Here is a 27160-nt window from a genome sequence, read left to right on the forward strand (position 1 = left end):
GAGTGTTAAAAATATACGGTTAAATGATTAAATTTACTATATCGCAATAGTTTAAGCTTTTTGGACAATCGGTAATTTAACAGACCTCATGGGGGTTCTCATGAGGCCAATGAATTGAGCTACCCTCTGGGAGCTTGGAAAACATTTTACATAGAAACAAATGGAGCCTAAAGGTAAAAAAATGCAGCATAATTTTGGTATCCTACTAGCTTTCGATTTTGTAGGCCTGCTATGTTGAGAAATGCATGTAGGCAGAAACTAAAAGGCCATTTTCTTCCTATTTGGTGGGGGGGGGGGTTGTGGGGGTGGGTGTAAACGAACAATTTTGATGCAGCTAGCAAAGAGCTTAAGGGGAAAAAAAGATCAAATGCCTATAGATTCTATAAATTGTGGTTTAGATTTGATGTGGGACCTAATTGGAATTTTTTAGATTACTGTAATTAATATTGACTGCTAGTATTGATTTTCTTTTGATTAGAAAGTTCCTGGTTTAGCTTTAATATGGTTTTAGTAAGTGTGGTTGATCTGGTGATTTGTAGATTTTCTACAATGGCTTTATGGTAGCCCATGAGTCTTCATATATGTTTTTGAGCCCTTTTTCAATTGTTTATTAGTTTTCTATGTGATGTAGAAGTTCTTTTAATTACTTTTCTCTGTCATTTGAGAGTCCTAGTCTTTCCTATGTCATGGCCGTATGTAATCAATCAAATACATAGAGAGATTTAGTTCAATTATTTCCAGAAGCATTTTTTATCTTCTCCCCCCTTCCTTTCATTTAATTCTTTCTTCTTCTTTTTTTATTTTTCATTTCAAAAGGCCATCAAATTTTTTCTAGATCAAAATTCAGTCTTTTTCATTAATTAACTGTGCATAAATCCTTAGACATCAAACCACTTCCAAAAAACCTAATCTAGTGTTGAATTCTTGAAATTCCTGGCATCATGCATCAAATTGATATCAAAGTACTTTAAATTCTCTATCTTGTGTCAACTTGGTCAGCTTTAATTGGCATTAGTAAAATAATTGGTTAGTCAAATATTTCTCATTTATGCAACTAGATCAGAATACACGATAGTTTATTGCGATTTGATTGTCATCATTGCTCTGGTTCAGTTAGAAGTAACTATATTAATATTAAACTCATTGCGTTGGTAAGTTAGAACTAACTATATTGACATTAAAACTGGAAGGTATATAGTACTTTAAGTTGTGTAATTTGTTATTGCTTCGTCTTAGTTGCAAGAATTGTTGGAATACATGCCTGGACCTGACTTTCCAACTGGTGGACTCATTATGGGAAACATTGGGTAAGTATAATTTTATCCTTCCACTTTACAAACATAAGCATCATGCTGAGTAGTTCAGATAGAATTGATCGTTGATTTTCTCCTTTACAAACTTTAGTTGGTATTCTCTTCCCCCCCTGATTTCTTAAATTATTTTAAGTTACAGAATTCATCTCATTTTTTTATAAGATAAATTTTATTATTGAAGATGCACTGCCTCATGTACACAGGATGTGCAGTCCTAAAGGATTACAAAGAATGATTTTTATGATAAATAAACAAATTCATTAAGAACAGAAAGAGATGTAATCGTTGTGCAATGGGAGTATACAAGATATGCCCCAGAAATGAAGAAAAAATAAAAACATCAAAAAATTCTAACAAATTAAAACACCACTAGTATGCATCTAATCAGAAGGGGTTTTCAATAGTAGGAGCTTTGATTCCAAAGTCATTTTCTCACTATCATGTAAGCCTCTCTATTCCATGATACAATTCTCTTCTTTGTTGGATAAAATTTGAACCCCTTCTCTTCTTTTCCCTTATGGTGGTTTTGCATTTAGCCTCATAATTCAAAGACCACTCTAAATTCTTCAGTTCTCTTTTGCCTTTGGTGGCCCAATTAACTGATCTATTTTGAGAAAAGCCACGTGCCGTGTTCTGTTTCTATTTTGCCTCAGTTGCTACAAAAAGCTCACAACTGCTCCTCAAAGTCTTCGAAGTCTTCACAAGACACCCCATATATCTAGTGAACCTGTTGATCTTTTGTCTAACCCACTCTGAAATCAATGGTTTAGTGGACTTGAGGTAGCTTGGATTGGGGGGCTTTTGGGTTCATTATGCCAAAAAATTGTAATGGCTCATTTGGCCTGACAGGTCTCCAATTTGCCTGACTTGAACGTCTTACAGCCCACTTAAACCACCTGGTTTTCATTGACCCTTAAATGACTCTTCGTGTTTTTGTTTTTTCACAGTGACTGACATTACCAAGTCTTCAGTAAAAATCTGAAGATGTAATATTCTGCAGGAATCTTGTTGTCTTTCTATTTTGTCCCCTTCTCTGTAATCTACGCTGCTTACCTTTCAGGACTGTTTTGCATACGAGATACACACCTCCTCATCTATAGTCTGTTTGGTTTCTAAGGTCATATTTGGCAACTTCAAGGTATTTTTCGTGCGTGTTGGTGCTTTTTTGGGCCATGAAAGCTTTTTTACCCTCCTTGGTTGTTTTGATGAACTGTCTAAAGCAATTGACGCCAACCAAATCCTCTAAAGTGGTTAAGAGCCATTTTCAGCCTTTTGTCCCTCACCCTCTTTCAAAGACTCGTAAAGTGAGTACAAAATCCCTTGCATTGTGACTTCTAAACTTTGATTCATTAAAGAGAATCTCAAAGCAGCTACTGTTCCCGCACAAAATTGTTGCACAGAAAAGAATTAGGATGAAAAATAAAAGAATCTAAAAGAAAAGAAACAAATTGTGGAATAAAGATCAACTTGGAATTCTGTGAGATTGGTTCCCAAAGATTACTGCTCCCAACAACTTTGATATTTGCCATCAAATGGTGGCGGAGGAGGTAATGAGTTCATGGGCTCAAGCTATTCCTCTCTTTGACTCTGGGTTTTTACAAAAAATGAAAGTAACAATTGAAATCACTAATGGACTTGATGGCATCCTTAGCAGCTGTAATTGCATACAACTCTGGGTATGCCTATTTCAAAGATTGCTCTCCACACCCCTGGTTGTGCCAAAACCTTGCTCAAGCTATTCTGCTCTCTTTGACTATTGGGTTTTTACAGAGAATAAAAGTTACAATTTAAATCACGAATTAACATGATGGCATACTTAGCAGCTTTAATTGCATACAACTTTGGGTATCTCTCTTTCAAAGATTGCTCTCCACACCATTGGTTGTGCCAAAACCTTATTCGACTGCCATCCTTTACCTCAAACTGCATACAACCCCCAAATATATCCTTAGGCGTGCTAATACTCCTCCATAAACATCCATGGGTGCCTCTAACCCCATCATTGACTATTGACCTCAATACTCTGTATATTTAAAAAGGATTCTCTTGGGATGTTGGAGTACAAAGTAAACAACGAGTACAAACTCCATTCCTCAATTTTTAAAATCACGAACGAACTTGATTGCATCCTTAGCATCTGTAATTGCGTATAACCCTGGGTATGTCTCTTACCTTACCTGACTGCAATCCTTTACCTCAAACTGCAATCAATCCACAAATCTATTTTTACCTGTGCTTATACTCCTCCATAAACATTATCCATGGGTGCATCGAACCCCCTTTGTTGATCATTGACCTCAATCCTTTGTATATTTAAAAGCATTCTCTTGGTATGTTGGGAGTACAAAGTATCAAAGGAGTCTATCGGCTCCAATTCTCAGTTAAAATCACGAATGAACGTGATGGCACTCTTAGCAGTTGTAATTAAATACAACTCTAGGTACGTCTCTTGCAAAGACTGCTCTCCACACCACTGGTTGTGCCAAAATCTCACTTGGTTTTCATCCCTTACCACAAACTTCATACAATCCACAGTCTGGTGAAAAGGGGAGAGAAAATAGGAAATTAAAGGGGGGTGGGGGGTGTCTGGTTGGGGTGATTTTGGAGGGGAGAAAATGGGGGTTGGGGGAGTTTTCTCCTTGGGCTCGCCACTTTTCTATACCCCCAAATTGGAGAAAATTGTGGGGGAAAGAGGGGGGACTTATGGTAATTACCATTCTACCCCAATTATTTGTCATCAATTTTTTATACCCCAATCTACTTTTTCCATCCTCTTACTTTTCTTCTCAACCAAACAAATGAGTTTTCTATTCCTCCACTTTTCACCCTCCCAACCAAACACCTTGAGAACTAAAAAAATCTCTTCTATCCTCACTTTTCCATTCCCCCCAACTAAACATACCCTAATAGCTGTAATTGCACTCTAGGTACGTCATTTTTAGAGATTCCTCTCCACACCACTAGTTGTGCCAAAACCTTACTCGACTGCCATCCTTTACCTCAAATTGCATACAATTGATGATGGGTTGTGGTGTTGCACATTATTATTATTATTTTTTTGATAAGTAATAAAAAAGTATTTTAAAAAACACTACCTTATGCGGAAAAACATAAGGCAAAGAGAAAAATACATAGAGATAAGAAACACAAGAGAGGAAAAGAGAAGGAAAAGAAACTAATTATAAAGGAGAGAGCTAATTAACATGGGGAGAGAATCACTAGAGGTGAGTCCCCAAGCCCTAGACCAGTCAAACAGAGAGCCACTGAAAGAAGCCAATAACTGGTCATCTGAACTTTCTATGTCCTCAAACGTCCTCCTATTTCGCTCTCTCCAAAGACACCACATTAAGCACAACGGAGCTAAATTCCAAATGCTAGACGAATGCTTTTCAAGCCAATTCCGCCAGCCAAAAAGCGTATCCGCAACCGATCTTGGCAAGACCTAAGAAATCCCAAACAATCTAAAGACCAAACTCCACAACCGATAAGCCTTACCACAATGAAGTAGCAAATGATCCACCGTCTCCCCATTACAACGGCACATAATGCGCCAGTCAACAAAATCCATCCCTTTACCCCTCAAATTGTCACATGTAAGGATCTTATCCCATACAGTAGTCCACACAAAGAAGGAGACACGCCGAGGAGCCTTAACTTTCCAGACTCCTTTCCAAGGAAAAATTATGGGTAAGGGACTTCGTAACTCATTATAGAACGATTGGACATCAAAATCCCAATTCTTTGTCAACTTCCATCGCAAATGATCACCATTCTCGTTGGGAGGTAAATTTGAAGCTAATGTACAGAGAAATTCCTCCACTCCACCCATTTCCCAATCATTTGGTCTCCGAATAAACCAAACACCCCAACTTCTCCGTTCCTCTATCCCCAACTGATCAAGAGAAGAGGCCACCGATGCCTCTTTATTGGAGGCAATCCCATACACATTCGGATAAATCAAATGAAGTGGAGAATCCCCACACCATTGATCTGTCCAAAACTTAACTCTATCTCCCGCCCCTACCTCAAACTGAATATTTTTGCTAAATTCCTCCCAACCCATATGTATACTTCTCCACAAACCGCACCCATGAACCCCTCTATCTAGCTTGGAGGTCTATCCCCCCCATTCTACCCCAAACTTTAGAGCTACAACCCTTCTCCAAAGCCTTGTCTTCTCAATCCCAAACTGCCAGAACCACTTCCCTAGTAGGGCTTTATTAAAAGTAGTTAATTTTCTTACTCCTAACCCACCATTTTCCAAAGGTGCACACACCTTGTTCCATCCCACCAAATGTGTCTTGGAATCCCCCCACAAAAATTCCCTTTGCAGCCTCTCAATTTTATTGGCCACATGCGTAGGGATGGTAAAAAGAGATAGAAAATAAGTGGGAAGACTCGCTAATGTACTTTTAAGCAACGTCAGTCTTCCACCTTTTGACAAATACATCTTCTTCCATCCGGCCAACTTACGCTCAATTTTCTCGAAGATAGGATTCCAAATAGTAGGAGACTTATGGGATGCCACCAATGGCATATATGCATATGTTATATTAATGCTGTAATGCATGTACAAACTGGGTGGCATTCCCTGCTTTATGATTTATGTAATTAGAAGCACAGGAGATACAACGTAGATGAAGAGAGTTTTAAGAGCAAACCATAATGAATGCTGGGGCTAAAACTACCCATTATTATTATGGAGACTCCATTGTTTGTATGTATACATGTTTGTGTGTATGCAAATGCAGACTCATTACATAATCTGCTACACATGTATATGTGCAATGTGTACGTCAATTGTTTCTCACAAAATTGCTTAGCCTTCCTTATGGATCTTATTGAATTTATCCAATTATTTGCAATGAATGATCTGATATTTGTTCCTTTGTCAAGCATCTTAGAGGCATATCGTAGTGGGCGTGGACGTGTAACAGTCAGAGGGAAAACTGATGTTGAATTGCTTGATTCAAAAACAAAACGTACTGCCATTATCATAAAAGAGGTGATGATCTTGGACTCTTTTGTATGATTTGGCATTAAGCATGCACATTTATTGTCATTAAATTGTTGGAGCGGTAGTTTCATTGTTGGTATTGAATGAAACAGGTCCCTTATCAGACAAACAAATCTGCCCTTGTGGAGAAGATAGCTGAACTTGTGGAAAACAAGGTAATGTTATGGTGAAAAGTAGACAACGGAATTTGGAAAATGTCAATTTGTATGTGCTTATGAAACACAACCTGTTATTGGTGAGTTTTCAGTTTTTAGATGATTGACAACCATTTCTAGTTTTGGATCAACCATTTCTAGTTTTGGATTATTATGTTCTATGTTCCACATGGTTTTACTATGTTGTTTGCCTGCAGTGCTATCACACACTATTGTAATAATCTTAATTAATTCCAAGTTGAACTGTACTGTTCACCGCAACTACAGATTTTAAATTTCTTGTTTGTAATTGTTTTATTTGTATACAGAGTTTAGACGGAATAAGTGATATTCGGGATGAGAGTGATCGATCCGGAATGCGTATAGTCATTGAGGTATAAAAATGTCAAAGTGCTAATATATCTGAATATTTACTAATAGATACTGGAAATTATTCTTAACAACTCAAACACTATGGAAAGATCTATTACTTAAAAATATGTGCATATTAGATATGACTCATTTTTATCCATTTTTCAGCTAAAACGGGGATCAGACCCATCAATTGTCCTGAATAATCTTTATCGTCTCACATCACTTCAGTCTGGTTTCAGCTGCAACATGGTTGGGTGAGTATTTTCACTGCTCACTATAAAATATGGACAGAAAGTAAAGATGCTGATTTTCCATTACATTTCTATGAAGTGAAGCAAATATGATATCACTCAGTTTTTTCTACTTTTTTTTTTTGATAGATAATAAGAGTTTTATTGATGAAAAGGAACAATGTGTTTACGATAGTAAACTCACTGCCCTTGGAACAAATACAATCAAATTATAAGGAAAGTCTAATAGAAATAAGAAAATTAGACAATGAACTACTTTGCGTAAGACCCCAAATACGGGACTACTCAAACAAAGTCCTAGCAAGCAAGTTCTTCAACATATCTATAGGTCTCTCAATGTCCTCAAAAGTTCGGGCATTGCGTTCCTTCCATACTAACCACATAAGGCATGCTGGTACCATATTCCAAACCTTTGAAGAGTAAGTTCCCAACCAATTCCTCCAAGCAAAAAGAAGAGAAACAATAGTATCCGGCATCACCCACTGAACCCCAAACATAATAAGGACCTCACTCCACAAAGCAGATGCAAACTTACAGTGAAGCAAAAGGTGATCCACAGTTTCCTCATCACACCTACATAGACAACACCAATTAACAAGGGGCAAGTCCTTCTTAACAAGGTTATCTATTGTAAGAATCCCACCCCTAGCAGCAGTCCATAAAAAGAAAGATACCCTTTTAGGTACCTTTACACACCAAATGCTCTGCCAAGGGAAAGAAATAGAAGGGGCTTTCAATAGAGCAATGTAAAAGGATCGCACATCAAAAACACCATTGAAGCGATTGTATTTGTCAAAAGGAGGTAAGCTTACTTTATTGAAGAGTACTTTGTCGAGTCTCCCAGCTTATTATCTATCGTTGTTTATATTCTCTTCCGCATCACATAGAGATAGACTAGAGAGGATTCAGAGGAATTTCCTTTTGGGGGAGTTCTAATGAAGTTTTCAGATATCGCTAGTTGCTTGGGATAAGGTTGTTTGGCCGGTGGAGATAGGGGTTTGGGGATTCGGAAGATTGGGCTTTTTAAGCAAGCTCTTCTTGGGAAGTGGCTTTGGCGGTATGGGAAGGAAGCTACCCGTTTATGGCGTCAGGTGATAGCCACCAAATATGGAGAGGGTAGTGGAGGTTGGTGCACTAGAGTTGTGAGAGGGACTCATGGTTGTGGTTATGGAAGAATATTAGGAAAGGTGCAGATAAATTTTTCGATCATGTGGTGTATGTAGTGGGAGAGGGCAATCATATTCGGTTTTGGCATGACCCTTGGAGTGGTCCTATTCCTTTGAAAGAATTATACCCGGATTTGTTTGCCTGTGCCGTGGGTCAGGAAGCTCTGATTTCTGACATGGTTATTTCTGCACCAGACGGGGGTGGTAGGAGTTGGAACTTCATTTTCCGTCGCTATCTTAATGAATGGGAATTGCAAAGATTTTATTTTTTCTATAAGCATGTCTCAGCCAGGATTCCTAGTGGGGAGGGTGAGGATAGGTTGAGTTGGCAGTTGAATCACAATGGTGTTTTTGATGTGCGATCCTTTTACATTGCTCTATTGAAAGCCCCTTCTATTTCTTTCCCTTGGCAGAGCATTTGGTGTGTAAAGGTACCTAAAAGGGTATCTTTCTTTTTATGGACTGCTGCTAGGGGTGGGATTCTTACAATAGATAACCTTGTTAAGAAGGACTTGCCCCTTGTTAATTGGTGTTGTCTATGTAGGTGTGATGAGGAAACTGTGGATCACCTTTTGCTTCACTGTAAGTTTGCATCTGCTTTGTGGAGTGAGGTCCTTATTATGTTTGGGGTTCAGTGGGTGATGCCGGATACTATTGTTTCTCTTCTTTTTGCTTGGAGGAATTGGTTGGGAACTTACTCTTCAAAGGTTTGGAATATGGTACCAGCATGCCTTATGTGGTTAGTATGGAAGGAACGCAATGCCCGAACTTTTGAGGACATTGAGAGACCTATAGATATGTTGAAGAACTTGCTTGCTAGGACTTTGTTTGAGTGGTCCCGTATTTGGGGTCTTACGCAAAGTAGTTCNTTTTTTTTTTTAATAAATATGGTGTAAGGTTTAAATAGACAAAAATTATGCACATAAGAAACTGCAACATGATAAAATGAGCTTTTCAAATCTAAAAAGAACTTTGTTATAATCCATGCACTGGTACATACCATCTTGAAGAGGCAAGATATTTACATCTGTCCGAGCCATAATTCATACTACAAGCTTATTTGCATTTCCATACATACAGATGCACAGCAGTACACCACATGTAGACACGTGCATACAGCCATACACACACACACACACACACACCCAGTCATGTAAAGTTGTAAACAAATAACAACAAAACTCAGGAGAACTAAGTCATTGACCACAGAAGTCCACAGACACATAATACGAAAATTAAAACTCCTTTTTTTTTGGAAGCACATCCACAAGAGATTCCAAATTACAGGGAAAAATAAACACAAAAATCATTTTTTTCATCATCTTAGACTTTGTTTTCTTGCTCTTTGTAGGAAGCCTGCGATCTATATGATTAATAAAAAGATATGCCTCTCTAACTAGGGGCTTCCATGAAAAACAACACAACAGTCACATACTGTCCATCTTTTCACTGTCAGATAGTGAACAATCATAATGATTATCCAAGACACCACCCTGATAAGTGAAACAGGAATTTAGGAAAACCAATAGACAGCAAACAGCCAGAGCAGCAAATAACCCAATGCCAGAGCCACATTTGTGACATTCAACAGGCCATAGATTTCATCCCAAGCGCAACCCTCCCAAATCAGCTTCAATATTACAGGACACTGAGTTGGATGAACTTCATCGAAAGGGTTTTGTTCATCAGAGTTAGTCCATGTGCAATGCCTATAATGGATTGGCCTGAACCAAAAAACATCTAAGATATTCAAAGTTTTCATGGGCTCTCTACTTTTTGTTGGCGATTCGTACAATGACTTAGTACACTCATGGCTTCCATTACATATTGTATGTAACAAGGTGAGGTTAAGTTGTCAAATGCTAGTCTTAAGAAGTGCTCTTTCTATACTAATAAAGTCATCTAAGATTCCGTAGTCTCCTCAAAGGGAGGGTTCACCGACCTACAAAAGGTTCAGGCAATAGCGGCCTAAGCCATTGAACATCCATGATATTCAAAGTAGTCATGGGCTCACTGCTTTTTATTAGCTACTCATTCAATAATTTAGTACTATCATGGCCCCCATTACATATTGTATGAAACAACGTGAGTTTAAGTGGTCAAATGCTATATCAAAGGCAATCACGGAAATCAATAAAAAGAAGTCTGAAGGTCTGGTCATGTACCTACGCATTTCACAAAGGTTTTGAAGAGTGCAGTGACGTGTCTGGTATTGGTACAGGTGAGGTGCCAAGAGCATCACCCAATCAGCTATTTTAGTGAAAATTTGAATGAGGCTTACCAAAGTACGACAATGAACTTTACACACCCAACAAAACTTCCACCTATTCCTCATGCCTTTTAACTAACCGCAATTATCACTAAATTTCGCTCTAAGAACCTGTCTCCATAAATATCTCACTCCACATTGAAAAAAGATACTTTCACTTTTCACTATATACATACATATACCAAATATGCTCTCTTCAATGTTATATTGGGTTTTGAAGTTATAACATCCATTGAAACCACTGAATTCCAGAGAAACTATTGTTTCTTTTAAGGCTCAAACTACATCAAGTTCTAATTCCAACTAAGAATGGTATGCCTCAAAAACATTATTTTTATAAATAAATAAATAAAATTTAAAAAAAAAAAAAAGTAACAAAAAATTTTGATGCAAAAAATAATTTAAACTAAGTACCATTTGTAAAACCCACCGGATTTCCAAGGAACCAAGTTTGGAAAGAAGTTAATGGTCACGTGAAATTAGGAAGTGATTTAGATTTGGAGAAGAAGTTTCCTAAACTTCCTGGTACATTAAATCAGAAGGAGGGATTTGGGGGATTTGATTTTATTCCAAAAACAAATATCTCAAATCACCCTGTATCTGGACGGCCAATGCGTGCATCTACTTTTAAGTGGACTAAGGCCCATTTTTCTTTAAATATATATGTTGATTTTGAAGGAAGGGGCCAACGTGTGGTGAAGTGGGCCAAGTTTGCTCAGCCCAAGTCTGTTAAGGATGTTATAACAGCTACTGAACTTAGGTCTGTTAAGCAAGTACTTGGTGGGCCTATTACTCAAGCCCAAGATGACCTTCTGGCCAAAACTAAGCAGACCCATACCGGTGAGTTAACCCATTTGAAATCACAAGACTTTTCACGATTGTGTGAGCGAGGTGAAGGATCGGGCTCCCATGTTAGTGCCGACAAGTCAACGCTATGTACCGGCGAGATGGGAGGAGATCTTCCAACTTCCGATGGAGGTTCCGATACGGCGGTGCAGAAGGTTCCTGTTCCGATGGGTTGCACCGGCGAGATGGGTGGGGTTCTTTCCACTTCCGATGGGGGTTCTGATTGGGCAGTGCAGGAGGTTTTTGCTCCGATGGGTTGTATAGGTAGTGGCGCCGAGGTGGGGGCTCCTTCCACTGCCTCAGTTGCCGACGACCCAGCAACGGGCTGTCCGATCAGTGGGGCGGTGGAGGTTTCGCATGTTTCGAACACTATTGGTCATCCCAGCTTCACTGATGCTGTGGTGGAGGGTGCGACGACATCAGTTAAGAGGGCCGAGGTGTCTTGCCACCAGTCTTTACTAGAACAAAACAGGTTTTCTCCTATTTCTGAGTTGGTTTCGGATTCCATCGAAGAAGAGACGCTGTTGTTGAATTGGGTCAATAAAATTTTTTGTTACTTTTTTTTTTTTTTTAAATTTTATTTATTTATTTATAAAAATAATGTTTTTGAGGCATACCATTCTTAGTTGGAATTAGAACTTGATGTAGTTTGAGCCTTAAAAGAAACAATAGTTTCTCTGGAATTCAGTGGTTTCAATGGATGTTATAACTTCAAAACCCAATATAACATTGAAGAGAGCATATTTGGTATATGTATGTATATAGTGAAAAGTGAAAGTATCTTTTTTCAATGTGGAGTGAGATATTTATGGAGACAGGTTCTTAGAGCGAAATTTAGTGATAATTGCGGTTAGTTAAAAGGCATGAGGAATAGGTGGAAGTTTTGTTGGGTGTGTAAAGTTCATTGTCGTACTTTGGTAAGCCTCATTCAAATTTTCACTAAAATAGCTGATTGGGTGATGCTCTTGGCACCTCACCTGTACCAATACCAGACACGTCACAGCACTCTTCAAAACCTTTGTGAAATGCGTAGGTACATGACCAGACCTTCAGACTTCTTTTTCTTGATTTCCGTGATTGCCTTTGCTATAGCATTTGACCACTTAAACTCACGTTGTTTCATACAATATGTAATGGGGGCCATGATAGTACTAAATTATTGAATGAGTAGCTAATAAAAAGCAGTGAGCCCATGAATACTTTGAATATCATGGATGTTCAATGGCTTAGGCCGCTATTGCCTGAACCTTTTGTAGGTCGGTGAACACTCCCTTTGAGGAGACTACGGAATCTTAGATGACTTTATTAGTATAGAAAGAGCACTTCTTAAGACTAGCATTTGACGACTTAACCTCACCTTGTTACATACAATATGTAATGGAAGCCGTGAGTGTACTAAGTCATTGTACGAATCGCCAACAAAAAGTAGAGAGCCCATGAAAACTTTGAATATCTTAGATGTTTTTTGGTTCAGGCCAATCCATTATAGGCATTGCACATGGACTAACTCTGATGAACAAAACCCTTTCGATGAAGTTCATCCAACTCAGTGTCCTGTAATATTGAAGCTGATTTGGGAGGGTTGCGCTTGGGATGAAATCTATGGCCTGTTGAATGTCACAAATGTGGCTCTGGCATTGGGTTATTTGCTGCTCTGGCTGTTTGCTGTCTATTGGTTTTCCTAAATTCCTGTTTCACTTATCAGGGTGGTGTCTTGGATAATCATTATGATTGTTCACTATCTGACAGTGAAAAGATGGACAGTATGTGACTGTTGTGTTGTTTTTCATGGAAGCCCCTAGTTAGAGAGGCATATCTTTTTATTAATCATATAGATCGCAGGCTTCCTACAAAGAGCAAGAAAACAAAGTCTAAGATGATGAAAAAAATGATTTTTGTGTTTATTTTTCCCTGTAATTTGGAATCTCTTGTGGATGTGCTTCCAAAAAAAAAGGAGTTTTAATTTTCGTATTATGTGTCTGTGGACTTCTGTGGTCAATGACTTAGTTCTCCTGAGTTTTGTTGTTATTTGTTTACAACTTTACATGACTGGGTGTGTGTGTGTGTGTGTGTGTATGGCTGTATGCACGTGTCTACATGTGGTGTACTGCTGTGCATCTGTATGTATGGAAATGCAAATAAGCTTGTAGTATGAATTATGGCTCAGACAGATGTAAATATCTTGCCTCTTCAAGATGGTATGTACCAGTGCATGGATTATAACAAAGTTCTTTTTAGATTTGAAAAGCTCATTTTATCATGTTGCAGTTTCTTATGTGCATAATTTTTGTCTATTTAAACCTTACACCATATTTATTAAAAAAAAAAAAACACTTGGAGGAGAATAAAATATTTTTATGGGGCATCTGATGTTGAAATCTGTTTAAAAAAAGGTTGTCTGAAATTGGCTAAAGCAAGTTGAGAAAGTTTCAGGCTGTTAAAAAAATGGACCCTCATGATTTTGTTAAAACATGTGATAGGTTGTATTCCTCCTCAGAAATGATACTGTGTTGCTGCATCCTACTTACACTGTCACTTATTTGTACTACTTTCTGTTTATTATGCCTTTCTCAAAAGATGTATCATAATACTTTTTTTGGATTTCCTTGATGATAAACTTTTGACAGAATTCTTGATGGACAACCGAAACAGATGGGTCTAAAGGAACTGCTACAGGTTCTCTCTCTCTCTCTCTCTCTCTCTCTCTCTCTATATATATATATATATATGTATATATCATTTAGTTTGTATTTGTTTTTTAAAACTTGGTTGTGACATACAAGTTAGTAGTTTCTTAAACTTATTTATTTGTTTCCTTTTCCTCATAAATTTTATCTCTTTTTTCTGATCTTCTGTGGGATGTCTGCCCTGGTTTTTGACTTTATTAGGTTCTGTTTGTGGGAAGGATAGTGGAATGGGTGGAAAGAAGTAGGGAGATGATGATTTCCCATCATATGTTTTAGTAAGAGGGATGTAAAAAAAGGAGGATGAAATATGAATCTCACCTTTCATTGTTTTTCTCAAAGAATAGAAATGATGGAAAAAGGAATTTTTATTTTTATAATACCTATTCTGAAGAGGATGAGAGGTAAATTTGTGAAAACATAGCATCCTTCATTATCCATTTTAGTTTCCCTCCAAATTGGGGAGGATTGAAAAGTATGGGCCCATATGGAGTATTATGATCCTTTTCTCTCTCCGTTCCTCCCATTTCAATCCGTCCATTTCCTTCATGCCAAACAGACCATAAATTTTAGATGCTGTCTTGCTCATATGAAGATAAAAGTAGAATTTTCTTGTTTTCACAATTCTATTTTTCTGAAAATGACCTGTAGTCATTCATAAATTCAAATCACTCTGAACAGATCATGAGGACTCTATAAACACTGTTCCACACAAAGCAGTGCTATAAAATGTGTTGGATCCAGCTCAAGAACTCCAATCATTACTGTTTTTATGGTGTAATTCTTAACAGGCATTCTTAGATTTTAGATGCTCTGTTGTTGAGAGACGTGCTAGGTTTAAGCTTTCACAAGCACAGGAAAGACGACATATTGTTGAGGTATGTTGAACTTACAAAGTTGCTTAAATTGTCTTGGTAACAAATTTTAATGTATTTAGGCTTGTGTTTGTGCATGTCTGCTTGTTTGTGTACATGTGCCTGTATTTTCCTTAAATGGAGCTGAGAACATGAGATGAATCAATTCTTTTTCATGGTGCATTTGAAATGAATCTAACTCTTTATTATGTATATGTGGTGAATACCATATCTATTTTTACTATATATTTGTTCCATGTACAAAATAACTTTTGTATATATTTGACTTATAAACAGTTTTTTTTTTTGTTGTTGAGAAGATGCCTTATAAACAGTTGAGAACATGAGATGAGTTCTTTATTTTTCTTTTGACTGGTCAGTTACACATGTTCCTAATGGGTTTTAAACCAACAACCTTGCCCTCCATCCTTCTTATGGGAGAAGGTAGTGTCTTTGAGCCAGTGCTCATTGGCAGTTCATTACTCTCAACACTGCATATCGAATGATCTGTCCATTTGTAATGTACATTTTAAAAATCTCTGCTGGTCCATTTGTGTCATGTATTAGCACCAATCCATGATCATGTGGTCCTTCAAACTTAGTGTTCTGAAATTGATTTGGCTAAGTTCTTTATGTTTGAAACATCTAATTTTTCAAGTGATGCCTGTGCCTTCTTGTATTAATATTTCTGTGTGTACCCTTAGGGTATTGTTGTGGGGCTTGATAATTTGGATGGAGTGATTCGTATAATAAGGGAAGCTTCAAGCAATGCAATTGCATCAGTTGGTTTAAGGAATGGTGAGTTCAACATTCTTTTCTCTCCTCTCTTCATCTTGGCCTTCCAATTGTAGATTTATTCCCCCCCTACCCCTCTTTGGTAAGCATAACTTAATGTATAATGAAACTGACTTTATGCTTCTTTTAATAGTCTTGACGTCTTCCCTAGACTTCCATATAGTGTTTTACTGTAGTACTGAAAAGACAAGAAAAATAAAAATAAAATCATTGTTGTTGTTTTCCTTTTGGCTCTTCCTATGTATATTTCTTGAGTATAATGGTTGAGACGTGTTTGTGACCTATCAATTAATTTCTTCTACGTATCCCAAAAAAGATGAATAGCCAATAAAGAATAGCCACTCTACCATACACTGTATTTTTAACAAGAATCTCTGTACTTTGTGGGTCTTCTATACCATATATGACGAATATCATGCGCAATTTTGGCAACCCTTTACTCATCTATACCCTATATGTAAGTCCTTGAGACAAGTCGTAAGCGACCGGAATACCCTTAATGAGGAGTTGAACTTTTATGAAGGGTACTATTTTTATTAAAAAATGAGATGGGGTCTACAAAAGCACACTTCATTTGAGCCACTAAAAAATATTTAGATTGAAAAGTTAATTTCGTCCTTTAAGTAGAGGTCCATTTTTATTTTGGTCCCTGATGTTTACAAATTTAATTTTAGTCCCTAATGTTTGACGTTGTTTTTAATGTTGTCTTTCTGTCAGTTTCTGTGAATGACATGGCCATTAAATACCATGTAAGCTCTAATGAATGTCATAATCAATACTAATCTGAACACTAGAAGGATAATGCCTTGTGAAATCTTGGGAAACTACTGCTGAAAATAACTTGTGAACCTTTAAATTGTTCTGTAGCAAGCTATGAAGAATCAAGCTTAGCTAGATTTATCTTTTGGTTTATCAATCGTACAATTTTCTATTTTCTTGGTTTCTGCTAATTGCTCAAGTTGTATCCTTTATGGTTATGGTGCAGAGTTTAATCTTTCGGAGAAACAAGCAGAGGCTATTCTTGACATTAGCCTAAGAAGACTTACCCTACTTGAGGTGTGAGGCAATTATACTCGTTAATAATTAATTTCCTGTTTGTTAGAGTTTTAGCAGATCTTATTAAGTTTGGATGGTTACTGTTATCTTTGGCTGTACTCTCTTGTATTCCACTAGTGTACAAGACCTGTGCCCCTTTTTGAATTTTTCTATTATAAATTTATAAAATATTTTTCCTGTTTGCTCAATATGATTTCTTAGGTTATTTATCATCACAATTGTTATAATTACTGCAATTTTATTATTTTTATTATTATGTGAAATTGTTACATATATTTTATTCTCTTTATTGTGCAGGGGAAAAAGTTTGTTGATGAAAGTAAATCCTTGATGGAACAAATATCCAAATTAGAGGAGCTTTTATCAAGCAAGAGGCACATATTACAGGTATACATTATGCTAAATGCCTATTTAAATTTTGCTTCATTATTATATAAGATTTTAAGCACTAGGTTATCAAGACGTGTCTCCTATGTTTTTTCAATTACCATTACCTGCTATGTCTCCTATGTTTTTTCAATTTATATATGTTTTTTTGGAGGATACATCAGCCATAGAACCCGGTTTAGCATCAGTGAAAAAATTCCTCAACTCTCTCTGAAATAGAGACCAACCTGCACGATTGGAGCTTGCTGGTATCATAACACACCCTGGGCGAGCCCCACCATAGTATTCAACTATGACCACAAAAAACACCAGCCTTATTCGACCTCCCACAAAATTCCAACAACTTATTATTTTCCCGGAAACGTTTGCAAATGGAAACATTCCCCGGAACCCAATAACAAATATCAGCAAAACAAGAAAGGATCCATTCCAATCCTTTACGTCCTACCCAAATAGTGTGCTTTACATGTTGGCTGCTTTCATGTACAGCATACAAATCATGTCGCCCACCATTGAAAGAAAAAGAGAAAAGTTTTGCATCAATACGGAAAGGAGACTTTCTACCCCTATGATTCGATAAAGTAGGAGAGGTATTAAGGTTTGAAACTGGTTTGATATCAGTTTTAGGTAGAGAGATAACGGGTAACAGTGGAGTTGTAAGCACAGAAGGTTTGATAGGCAATGTGGATGGTTGAAAAGGGTGTGACGGTGGGCATAAACTAGAAGGGATGGAGGGGTGACAAAAGGTGTATGTTGGCAATCCAAAAGGTTCCCGTTGAGGCGGAAATAGAAAAGGATAGGGAGGGAGGGAAGGAATATGAGGGACAGCCGATGGTAGGAAGGGGAAGAGAGAGGAGTTGGGGGAGGTTGGTGGTGAGGATGAGGGTGGGGGAGGGGTGGGGGAGGTTGGTGGTGACAAAAGGTGCTTTTCTCGTGTCTTTTTCAACTATATATTATTTTCTACAATAGGGTATGGATGGCCTTATAGTGGTTAGAAAAATTTTCTTCAAAATTGATAATCATTGTCGACTATACAATAATCAAGTAATTTCTGTTAATCATCTTATTTTGATGCTTCGTCATCTAACTCTCTAGTCTGGCTATAAATATATTCCTTATAGTCCATCCCTTAATCCCGTCCCCCCTTTCTCTCCCATTGTTGGTAAAAATGCACTTAAGCCTGAAGTTCTAGAAGCTTAATGGTTTTTGCCTTTAAAGTGAGGCAATTTTTATTAACCATCATATTTTGATGCTAATGAGTTCTACCTCAAATGGCACCTCCTTCCCTTGACAACATGTCGGGGTAAGGTCATGTGTTCAAAACCCATTGAATGTGTGTGTAAACAATAAAAGAAAAAGATGTTCTACTTACGTATTATTTTTGTTTGGATATTCTCAAGTCTTCCTCTATCTTCCCTTTATTTTATTTATTCAGTAATCAAATGTTATTTATTTATTTTTTTTCAGTAGTCAAATGTTATAACTGTTTTGTCAATTCATGGGACAAATAATAATCTTATCAAATAAAGATCTTGATTAATTTTGAAATATTGTGCTGATGCCCCCTTTCCCCTTCCACATGTTTCTCTTTTTTATTTCTTCATTTAGGTAATTGAGCAAGAAGCAATTGAGCTGAAAAACAAGTTTTCTAGTCCAAGGCGTTCAATGTTGGAGGACACTGATAGTGGCCAGCTTGAAGACATAGATGTTATTCCAAATGAAGAAATGCTATTGGTACATGAGAAAATTATATTCATGACTGAATTTTCTTGTCTAGCTTGTTCAGAATTTACTTAAAAAACCAATTTCCACTGAACTATAATCAACTGGGACTTCCTCCCATATTAATGGGAAGAAGGGTGACATTGGGTGTTAAGATTCACTGGGGGTGTGTGTGTAACTTACTGCCCCCTCCACACCAAAGAAAAGAAAAAATAGAACACTACATTCATGTGTAATTTTTTCATATAATTTTCAGGTGCTTAGTGAAAAGGGTTATGTTAAGCGGATGAAGCCTAATACCTTTAATCTTCAAAATCGTGGAACAATTGGTAAATCCATTGGAAAGCTGAGAGTAAATGATGCAACATCAGAGTTTATTGTTTGTCATGCACATGACCATATCCTGTATTTCAGGTATTTCTAATCTGTCTTGACTTACTATGTAAAGTACTCACTCTGATGAATTAAATTAGTTTGTTTCTTCAACCAGAACATGTGCTCAATTTCTCTTTCTGTTATTATGTTTGAAAAAACCCTTCTGATTTTTATCTTGCAAGGTTTGGATTGTCATATACATGATGAAGGGAAATTTACTGGACTAGAGAAAATAGTTTTTGTTTGATTGTTTCCTATGATTATTGTTCTGTTTTGGTTGCATAATAGTCATCAGGTACAGTTGTTTGTTTTTGATAGATAATAAGAACTGAGTTAAGTTGTAATCTATGCACATTAGGGTTAAAGAGAAGTAAGATGAAGAGTAAAATGGATGGAGAGAGAGACAGAAAAGAGAGAAAATAAGATTGTGGGCGTAATCGGTCAGACCCATGCCTTAACTTATATTTATATTTGGGTTTATAGAATGATTACAAAAACACCCTTATTAACATGCTAATAAAAAATAAAAAAGCAACATTAGCAAACTATTTGAAAAAAAAAACTAAAAGATACAAGAGCTCCCCATGTACATAGGAAGTGTACTGACTACCGAGGGAAGCTTAATACTTTAACAAAAAGTACATAAATCTAAAATGTACAATTAGAATGATCATTTCCATAATTGCTAATGCTCAACAGGGAGAAAATAAATACATTGCGCATATATAGGTTCCCCTTCTGGTTTCAATTTTAAGACAGTATGATGGTTAAAATTTATAGTTTGGACTTTTCTTTGTACCATAAAGTTGGTCTCTTGAGAGCCATCCAGTCTCTGGAATCCTGCCATTAGGATTGTGAATCTTTGCTTTGGCACCTCATTTACTTACTTTCAGCTGTAGAAAGTCCCGTTAATTATTTTACATTGGGCAGTGATAAGGGAATAGTGTACTCAGCTCGTGCATATAAAATTCCAGAATGCACCCGAACTGCTGCTGGCACCCCACTTGTTCAGGTGTTCACCTTGTCAATCTCATTTTATATCGATTCTTTCTGGTAATTGCTGAAGGTTTTATTTATTTATAAGTATTTTTTTTTTCTCTGGATGCAGATCTTATCAATATCTGATGGTGAACGAATAACATCCGTTATTCCTGTGAGTGAATTTTCTGGAGATCAATTCTTACTGATGCTTACAATGAATGGCTATGTCAAGAAAGTATCTTTGAATTCGTTCTCATCCATCAGGTCAACAGGAATCATTGCAATTCAATTGGTTTGTCCTCTTCTTTCATTTATTTATTTATTTATTTTTGGCTTGTTCAACAATGTCTTATGGTAGTATTATTTCCAAGCCTCATCTATACACTTGACAGGTTCCTGGTGATGAGCTAAAGTGGGTCCGTTGTTGTACAAATGATAACCTTGTGGCCATGGCTTCACAGAATGGATTGGTCAATCTATGTTCCTGTGAGAATGTATGTTAATACACGTTCTTTTCTTTTTCAATTAATAAGCTGGATTTCTGTTCAAACCCATATAACATTTGTGAGAATATAGTTAGGGCATTTAGTATAGGAGCTGTGGCATGAGCATAGGAAGAATTCTACCTTTGTTCAACATTTATTTTTAGTTAAGAAATTTTTTTCCCTTCATAATCAGCTGCTGTTGCAAAAGACAGTAGAAGATAAGTGTGATAGTTGGAACTAAACAATAGCTAAGTCTAACATCATTAGTGGAGGTCCTTTTGTGGTGTGAGTGGTTCTTGAAGCTAACTGGTTAGCAAGTGTTCATTTTCCTAGTTAGAGGGCTAGGGCAGATAGACTTCCTATTGCTGTGTTGGAATTCTCATAATTTATTGATGGGATGAACCTGGTTGGTTTTCTCTTTGAAGGGAGTTCTTTTACATGGTCTAGTAATCAACATATTCAATCAATGTCCTTATTGATCAATTCTTGGTCTCAAATGATTCTGAAGAACATTTTGGTGATCCAATTCAAATACTATCACTTATACGTGTTTCATGTTACTGCCCTTGTTTGAGAATATGTGGCTAAAGGGTGCAAAGATTTATGGAGAGAGTACTAGATGGTGGAGAGATTAGAATTTTGAAGGCTCGCCTAAAAAAGTCTTGGTTAAAAAATTATGAGCTTTGATAGGGTATTTGAGTGTGTGGACTAGGGAAGTTTTTTGGGAATGTATCGTCGGGTTTAGAAATAAGAGGGTATTGGAGGAGATAAGGAAGCTGGATTTGAAGGAGGTTGAGGGTTTATCTCTGAGTGATTAATTGAAAAGAAGTCTCTTATATCTGAAGTAGAAAAGGTAGCTCATTTTTGTGGTGGTGTGTTGACTTCAAAATTCTAGAGCATTATGGCTTCTAGGAGGGTGATAATATACTAGTTGGTTAATTCAGATAGAACAGTAAATTTCATTGGTAATCTAGATGTTGATGATGTATTATTTTCTAAAGAGAGAATTGAAGGAAGAAGTAGTTCTTTTTTTAAAGGGAATTTAATCAATCAGTTGAGTGGAGACCTTAGGTAATTTTTTTTTTTTTTTTTTGGGTAAGTAAGAAAGAATTATATTAAAAAAGCTACTTATGCAGAAAAAGCACAAAGCAGTCCCAGAAAAATACGAGGAATAAGAAAAAAGAAGAAAATTTATTACAAAAAAGAAGAGAACTAGGAACAAAGGGAGGGAATCACTAAATGCGAGTCCCTAAGCCTAGACCAATCAAACAGAGAACCACTGAAGGAAGCAAGCAAGCAGCTGGTCACCCGAAGTATCCATATCCTCAAATGTCTGTCGATTACGCTCCCTTCAAATACACCACATTAAACACAATGGAAAGGTAATTAGCTTAAATCTCCCTTCTGTTGATGAAGATCTTACTGTACGATGGAGAGACTGTTTGAATGGGAAGATGTGTCTTGAAGGATATGAATGGTGATAGGGGTTTAGTTTTAGATTTTTTTACAATAGCTTTCTTTCAACACTGTCGGGGAATTTTAGAGCGTGATAGTTGCAGTTCTGTGATGAGATCTCTGCTAACTGTAAAATCTGAAGTCCATGATACTACTTTTATTATTCTGACTCCTAAGAAGAATGGGTGCTGTTAACCTTGAAGATATTTGTCCTATCAGTTTAGTGGGCAGTGTTTACAAGTTCTTGACAGAAGTGTCAATGTCAACTAATCATTTGAGTGTCTAATAGGTAGTCTCGTGTTGGGCACATAGAGTGCTAATGTTGATAGTCAACAAATTCTAAACTCGGTTATCATTGTGAATGACTGTCTTGATTGAAGAGTTTGTGGTTGTATTACCAGGGTTATTTGCAAGCTGGACATTGAAAAGTCATACAGACAAGTAAATAGGGATTCTTTGATTTATTTGTTGGGTAGATTTGGTTTTAGTAGAGAAAATGGCTATAGTTGTGTTTCAACAGTTTGGTTCTTTATTTTAGATTGACGGCTGCCTGGTTGGTTTTTTTGGTAGCTCAAGGGGGTTGTGACACCAAGCTCCCATATCATCTCTTCTTTTTCATCCTAGCTGTGGAGCTTCTCAGCAGGATGCTTCATAAAGTTGTGGGTGGTGGATCTATTGCTTGAATTCAAGTTGGGGGTTGAAGTAGAGGGTTATGGAAATTTCTCATCCCCTAAATTATGCTGATAATACTTTTCTGTTCTATGAGACAAATTTTGAACAACTTGGTGTTATTATTTTGGTCAGTCATTCATGCAGTCGGTGGTTCTTGGACTCATGATCTTACTTTCTGCCTTATGCTTATGAGAGGAGAGCGTGCCATTTGAGATAGAGGTCATTGGCATCACAAATCAAAATTATGTGTCCTTTATCACTCATCTTTATATATATTTTTCCCTCCTGTTGGACATAGATTCGAACACAAGGCAGAAATACTAGAGGCGCAGTGGCTATGAGACTAAAACAAGGGGATATGATGGCAAGCATGGACATTATACCTGCAGCTAAGCTAAATGACTTGAAAAAGGTGCCAGAAGGTAACACAAGCAGGTAATATTTCTTGTTATATGGATTTTTTTTTTCTCTGTAATTAGCAACATATAAGACTTATAGGTTGGTTGATTATTAACACAGGCAATTGTGACCTTAATCCATACCCTATGAGAATCAGTGGCTTTGAATTGGATTTGGGGATGACTTCGGGCAACTTGAACTAAAAAGAGTTTGTGTTTGGACAAGTCTTAAGTTCCCCTAGTGAAAGATATAATTTTTTACAAATCTAAAGTTGTGACCGGTGACACTTCATATAAAATTTAACAGTCACATGGTGGCACATCATTTTAAATCAAGTATCACTTCATATTTGGTGAAATGAGATTTTAAATGGTGTATCATCTATATTTGCCAACAAAATTGAGTCTCTGGGCTTCTAATACACTTGGAAATGCTAGTATAAAACCTTAAAAGCCTAAAGGATTGTGCAAAATAACTAATGCATTGCAGTCTATTAATTGAATCCTACTACAGTTCTGATTCCTTGTCTTGATTGGTTCTTGATTTCTTGTAGCATCTGAGCTTGATTTTGTTGCCTTCTAAATCCTCTCTGCAATTTTATTAATGATTAAACACTATCAATAACCATATTGCAATCATTACATATGGTCAATCAAAATCCTAACATAATCCTCAAAAACCCTAGGTTTCAACATTTACTTTCACATGTTTTCAATACAATTGTTAGGGTTTCTCCTTCAATCAAACCTAAACCCAAGCCGGAATTAGGGTTTACTCTCATCACTTTCTTTCCTATTTATATAAGTCTTTAACTGTTACCCTAGAGGTTTTATCCAGCCACCCTTGGGCTTGACCAAAAATTGTACAAATTACTTATTGGCTCCTAGTTTAAGCTTTAATCAAATATTAACCTTATTTGTTCACACAAAGACAACAAAGCTTATTTAAATATCTCCAAGATCCTAGTCAACTAGACTTCATTCACTTTTATCCCTTTTCTACATGTCACGGAAATATTAGAAAATAAATATCATAATGGAACACACTTGTCCCTATTCATATATTTAATCTCTGTTGTTTTTGGGAGAATTAATAAAGAATATGCATGGTCCTAGACCAATGACCTCTAGCTCAATTGGCCCCTGCTCTTCTTATAAGTTCTTAGATCGTGAGTTCAAGACCCACTAGGTGCATGCATAACTTACCAATAAAAAAAATGGTGCTACATTTATATATAATTCCCAAAAGAACAAAGGTCAGCACAGTTTTCCATTCTGGATTTTACTTTTATTGGATGACAAGTGTAAATTCCATCATTTGTTCTCTCCTTTCCTTTTTGAGCTCATGTTAGTTGTGAGAATTATGGTTAAGTGATTAAATTCACCATTTCCTAACAGCTTAAGCTTTTAGGACGATCGGTAGTTTAACATGGTATCAGAACAGGAGATCCTGAATTCGATCCCTGACTTTACTCTACCTCCCATTTAAAATGTTAAATTCCCACTTGTTGGGCCCTCACTTACTAAGGGGAAGTTTAGGCCCACAAGTGAGGGAGAGTGTGAGAATTATGGTTAAGTGATTAAATTCATCATTTCCTAACAACATAAGCTTTTGGGACGATCGGTAGTTTAACATTAGCTATACTCTAGTGTGAGCTTCTGAGAAATAGGTTGGATTTTGGCCTCCTTTGTTTTGGTATTGTTTTCATTACTGTTTTATTTATGATGACCATATGTTAATTAGCTGTTTGTTGTTTTGATCTCATAACAATTGGCGTTTTATCTCTTACATCTTTCATAAATATTTCCACAGTGCTAAAAGCCTCAATGGCCCGTGGCTGTTATTTGTGTCTGAAAGTGGTTTTGGAAAGCGTGTGCCCTTGAGCTCCTTTCGTGCATCACCTTTAAATAGAGTTGGTTTAATAGGATACAAGGTGTCTCCATATAAACTTCCCAACTCAAAAATATTACATTTAGTTCATTTGTCAATGTAGCTTGTCTTATGGCTATTCTGCTGCCCTATTTTCAGTTTTCGGCGGAGGACCGTTTGGCAGCAGTCTTTGTGGTTGGATTTTCTTTGTCAGGTAGTGCTATAGCTTGGAGCTGATTTTCTGATATGTATGATTCTTTTTTTGTCACACAATTCATGATGATGTTCCATTTTTATTTTGGGGTATATATATCTGTGATAATAATTAACAGATGATGGTGAAAGCGATGAACAAGTGGTTCTCGTTAGCCAAAGTGGTACAGTCAACAGAATTAAGGTTCGGGATGTTTCAATACAGTCTCGCTATGCAAGGTAAATATATTGTAAGGTTTATTTATATTCTGAAATACATGTGCCTTCTGCCTCTTGAGAAAGTTCTTTATTTCAAGTATGGTTTTTAATTGCAAGTTCACCATCTCCACTGAAACAATTTTCTTTCCTTAATTTATATTGATGGTGTTAATTTTTGAACTTAAATGATGTTATATTTCGAAGACATAGATGTAGCTGAAGAACATAGTAACAGACTTGTGCTTCAAAAGGGCAATAAGAAAATTATTACGAATAAGCCCCCCTTTCTATCCTTTATGCAATAATTTTGTATTTGTGTTCCATATGTTCTTACTAAATGCAGATCAACTTTAAGCATTAAGTTAACCCCATTTATTTAAAATGGTGCACAAAATTTCCATTTAGGTAAGAATTTACTGAAGGGGCTCCTTGTAGATAAAATCCATCTACAGATAACCAAAATATGCCAGGCCACTGGGGATGCATGCCTATCATAGTCTTCTCCTACTGATTTGAGATTTGAATTTTCCAGTTTTCATCACTGCATGTAGAAGAGCTGCCATACTTTGTTTGAAACAACTATGAAGATAATTAAGAAGCTTTAGCTTTATTATATAGTATTTAGGTGTCTTGATAGTACCAAGTCCCTTTGGATGTATGTGTTGTCGACGCATCTTTATTTTGGCTTTTAAGTAATAGATCATTGCTCTCCTGATCTAGTTTCTTCGACAAATATATTCTGCAGGGGAGTAATTTTAATGCGGCTGGATCATGCGGGAAAGATTCAGTCTGCATCACTAATCTCCGCAACAGAGGTTGAGCCTGAGGAAGAAGCTCAAGCTGCTGCAGTTCATGGCTGAGTTTAATTGGGAGCATCTGCTTTGTTCTAATGCCTGCTAAGCTCTCAACATGATATACATATGTTGTTTGTATCTACTTATGGCCATAGCGAGCATGTGTAGGGAAAGGGGGGTGGTTTAATCTTATGACATCTTCATATAGATGGCCCGTGGAAGTGAAATTTTCTTTTTGTAGCAATACCATTACTGGTAGTAGAACTACTCTGTAGAGGTTGTAATGATATTCCATTCATAGTTAATGACAAATATTTTTCTCAATTCCTCATGTTGGAAAAGATTTGCTAACGGTGGGGTGTAATTATTTATAGTTGAAAATTCTCCAAGTTTATCTATTAAACTATTCTGGCCCTAATTAAATATTTTACATTCTTTTCTCATACTGTTTTAGATAGAAAAACTTTCTTAACAAAAATTTGAACATTATGGGAATTAGTTTGGTGGGTGATCTTTTTTTGAGACCAAAGATAGAGTGGTGGGTGATCTTCTGAAAATCTTGGGTTGTTGCATTTCTCGTACATATGTATGGAACATGGATGACTTTATAATTTCATTGTGGGACAACAAAACACTCGATTCATTGCAATAAATTTCCTCTCTAATTACTCTGGACATGGAAAACTAAGACGAGTAACATATTAGTGTCACAAATCTCATACTTGAAAAATTGAACTTAATCAAGAAGACGAGAAAATAAGCTAGTACAAAATTGTACAAGTTTAGAGCATCTGCATTGGCATAGCTAAATCTTAGCCAAATCATAATTTAAAGAATTTATATTTTCTAT

At 36.6% G+C, this 27160-nt stretch overlaps 1 protein-coding gene across 1 annotated transcript; it reads left to right on the forward strand.

Moving 5' to 3' along the window:
* The first annotated feature begins 1208 nt into the window (after nucleotides 1-1208).
* On the forward strand, nucleotides 1209-26634 carry LOC111992684 (DNA gyrase subunit A, chloroplastic/mitochondrial). Its single transcript, XM_065761422.1, has 20 exons — nucleotides 1209-1307; nucleotides 6210-6318; nucleotides 6423-6485; nucleotides 6794-6859; nucleotides 7005-7093; nucleotides 13999-14047; nucleotides 14847-14933; nucleotides 15614-15707; nucleotides 16690-16760; nucleotides 17058-17147; nucleotides 18756-18881; nucleotides 19126-19283; nucleotides 20175-20256; nucleotides 20353-20517; nucleotides 20618-20719; nucleotides 23136-23272; nucleotides 25049-25169; nucleotides 25265-25319; nucleotides 25438-25537; nucleotides 26262-26634. Exons 1-20 carry the CDS (start codon nucleotides 1258-1260, stop codon nucleotides 26374-26376), a joined length of 1929 nt encoding a protein of 642 aa, XP_065617494.1. The 5' UTR covers nucleotides 1209-1257; the 3' UTR covers nucleotides 26377-26634.
* Nucleotides 26635-27160: the final 526 nt, after the last annotated feature.

The sequence above is a fragment of the Quercus suber genome, unplaced genomic scaffold (genome assembly GCF_002906115.3).
Source record: "Quercus suber isolate HL8 unplaced genomic scaffold, Cork oak 2.0 scaffold_411, whole genome shotgun sequence".
NCBI lineage: Eukaryota > Viridiplantae > Streptophyta > Magnoliopsida > Fagales > Fagaceae > Quercus > Quercus suber.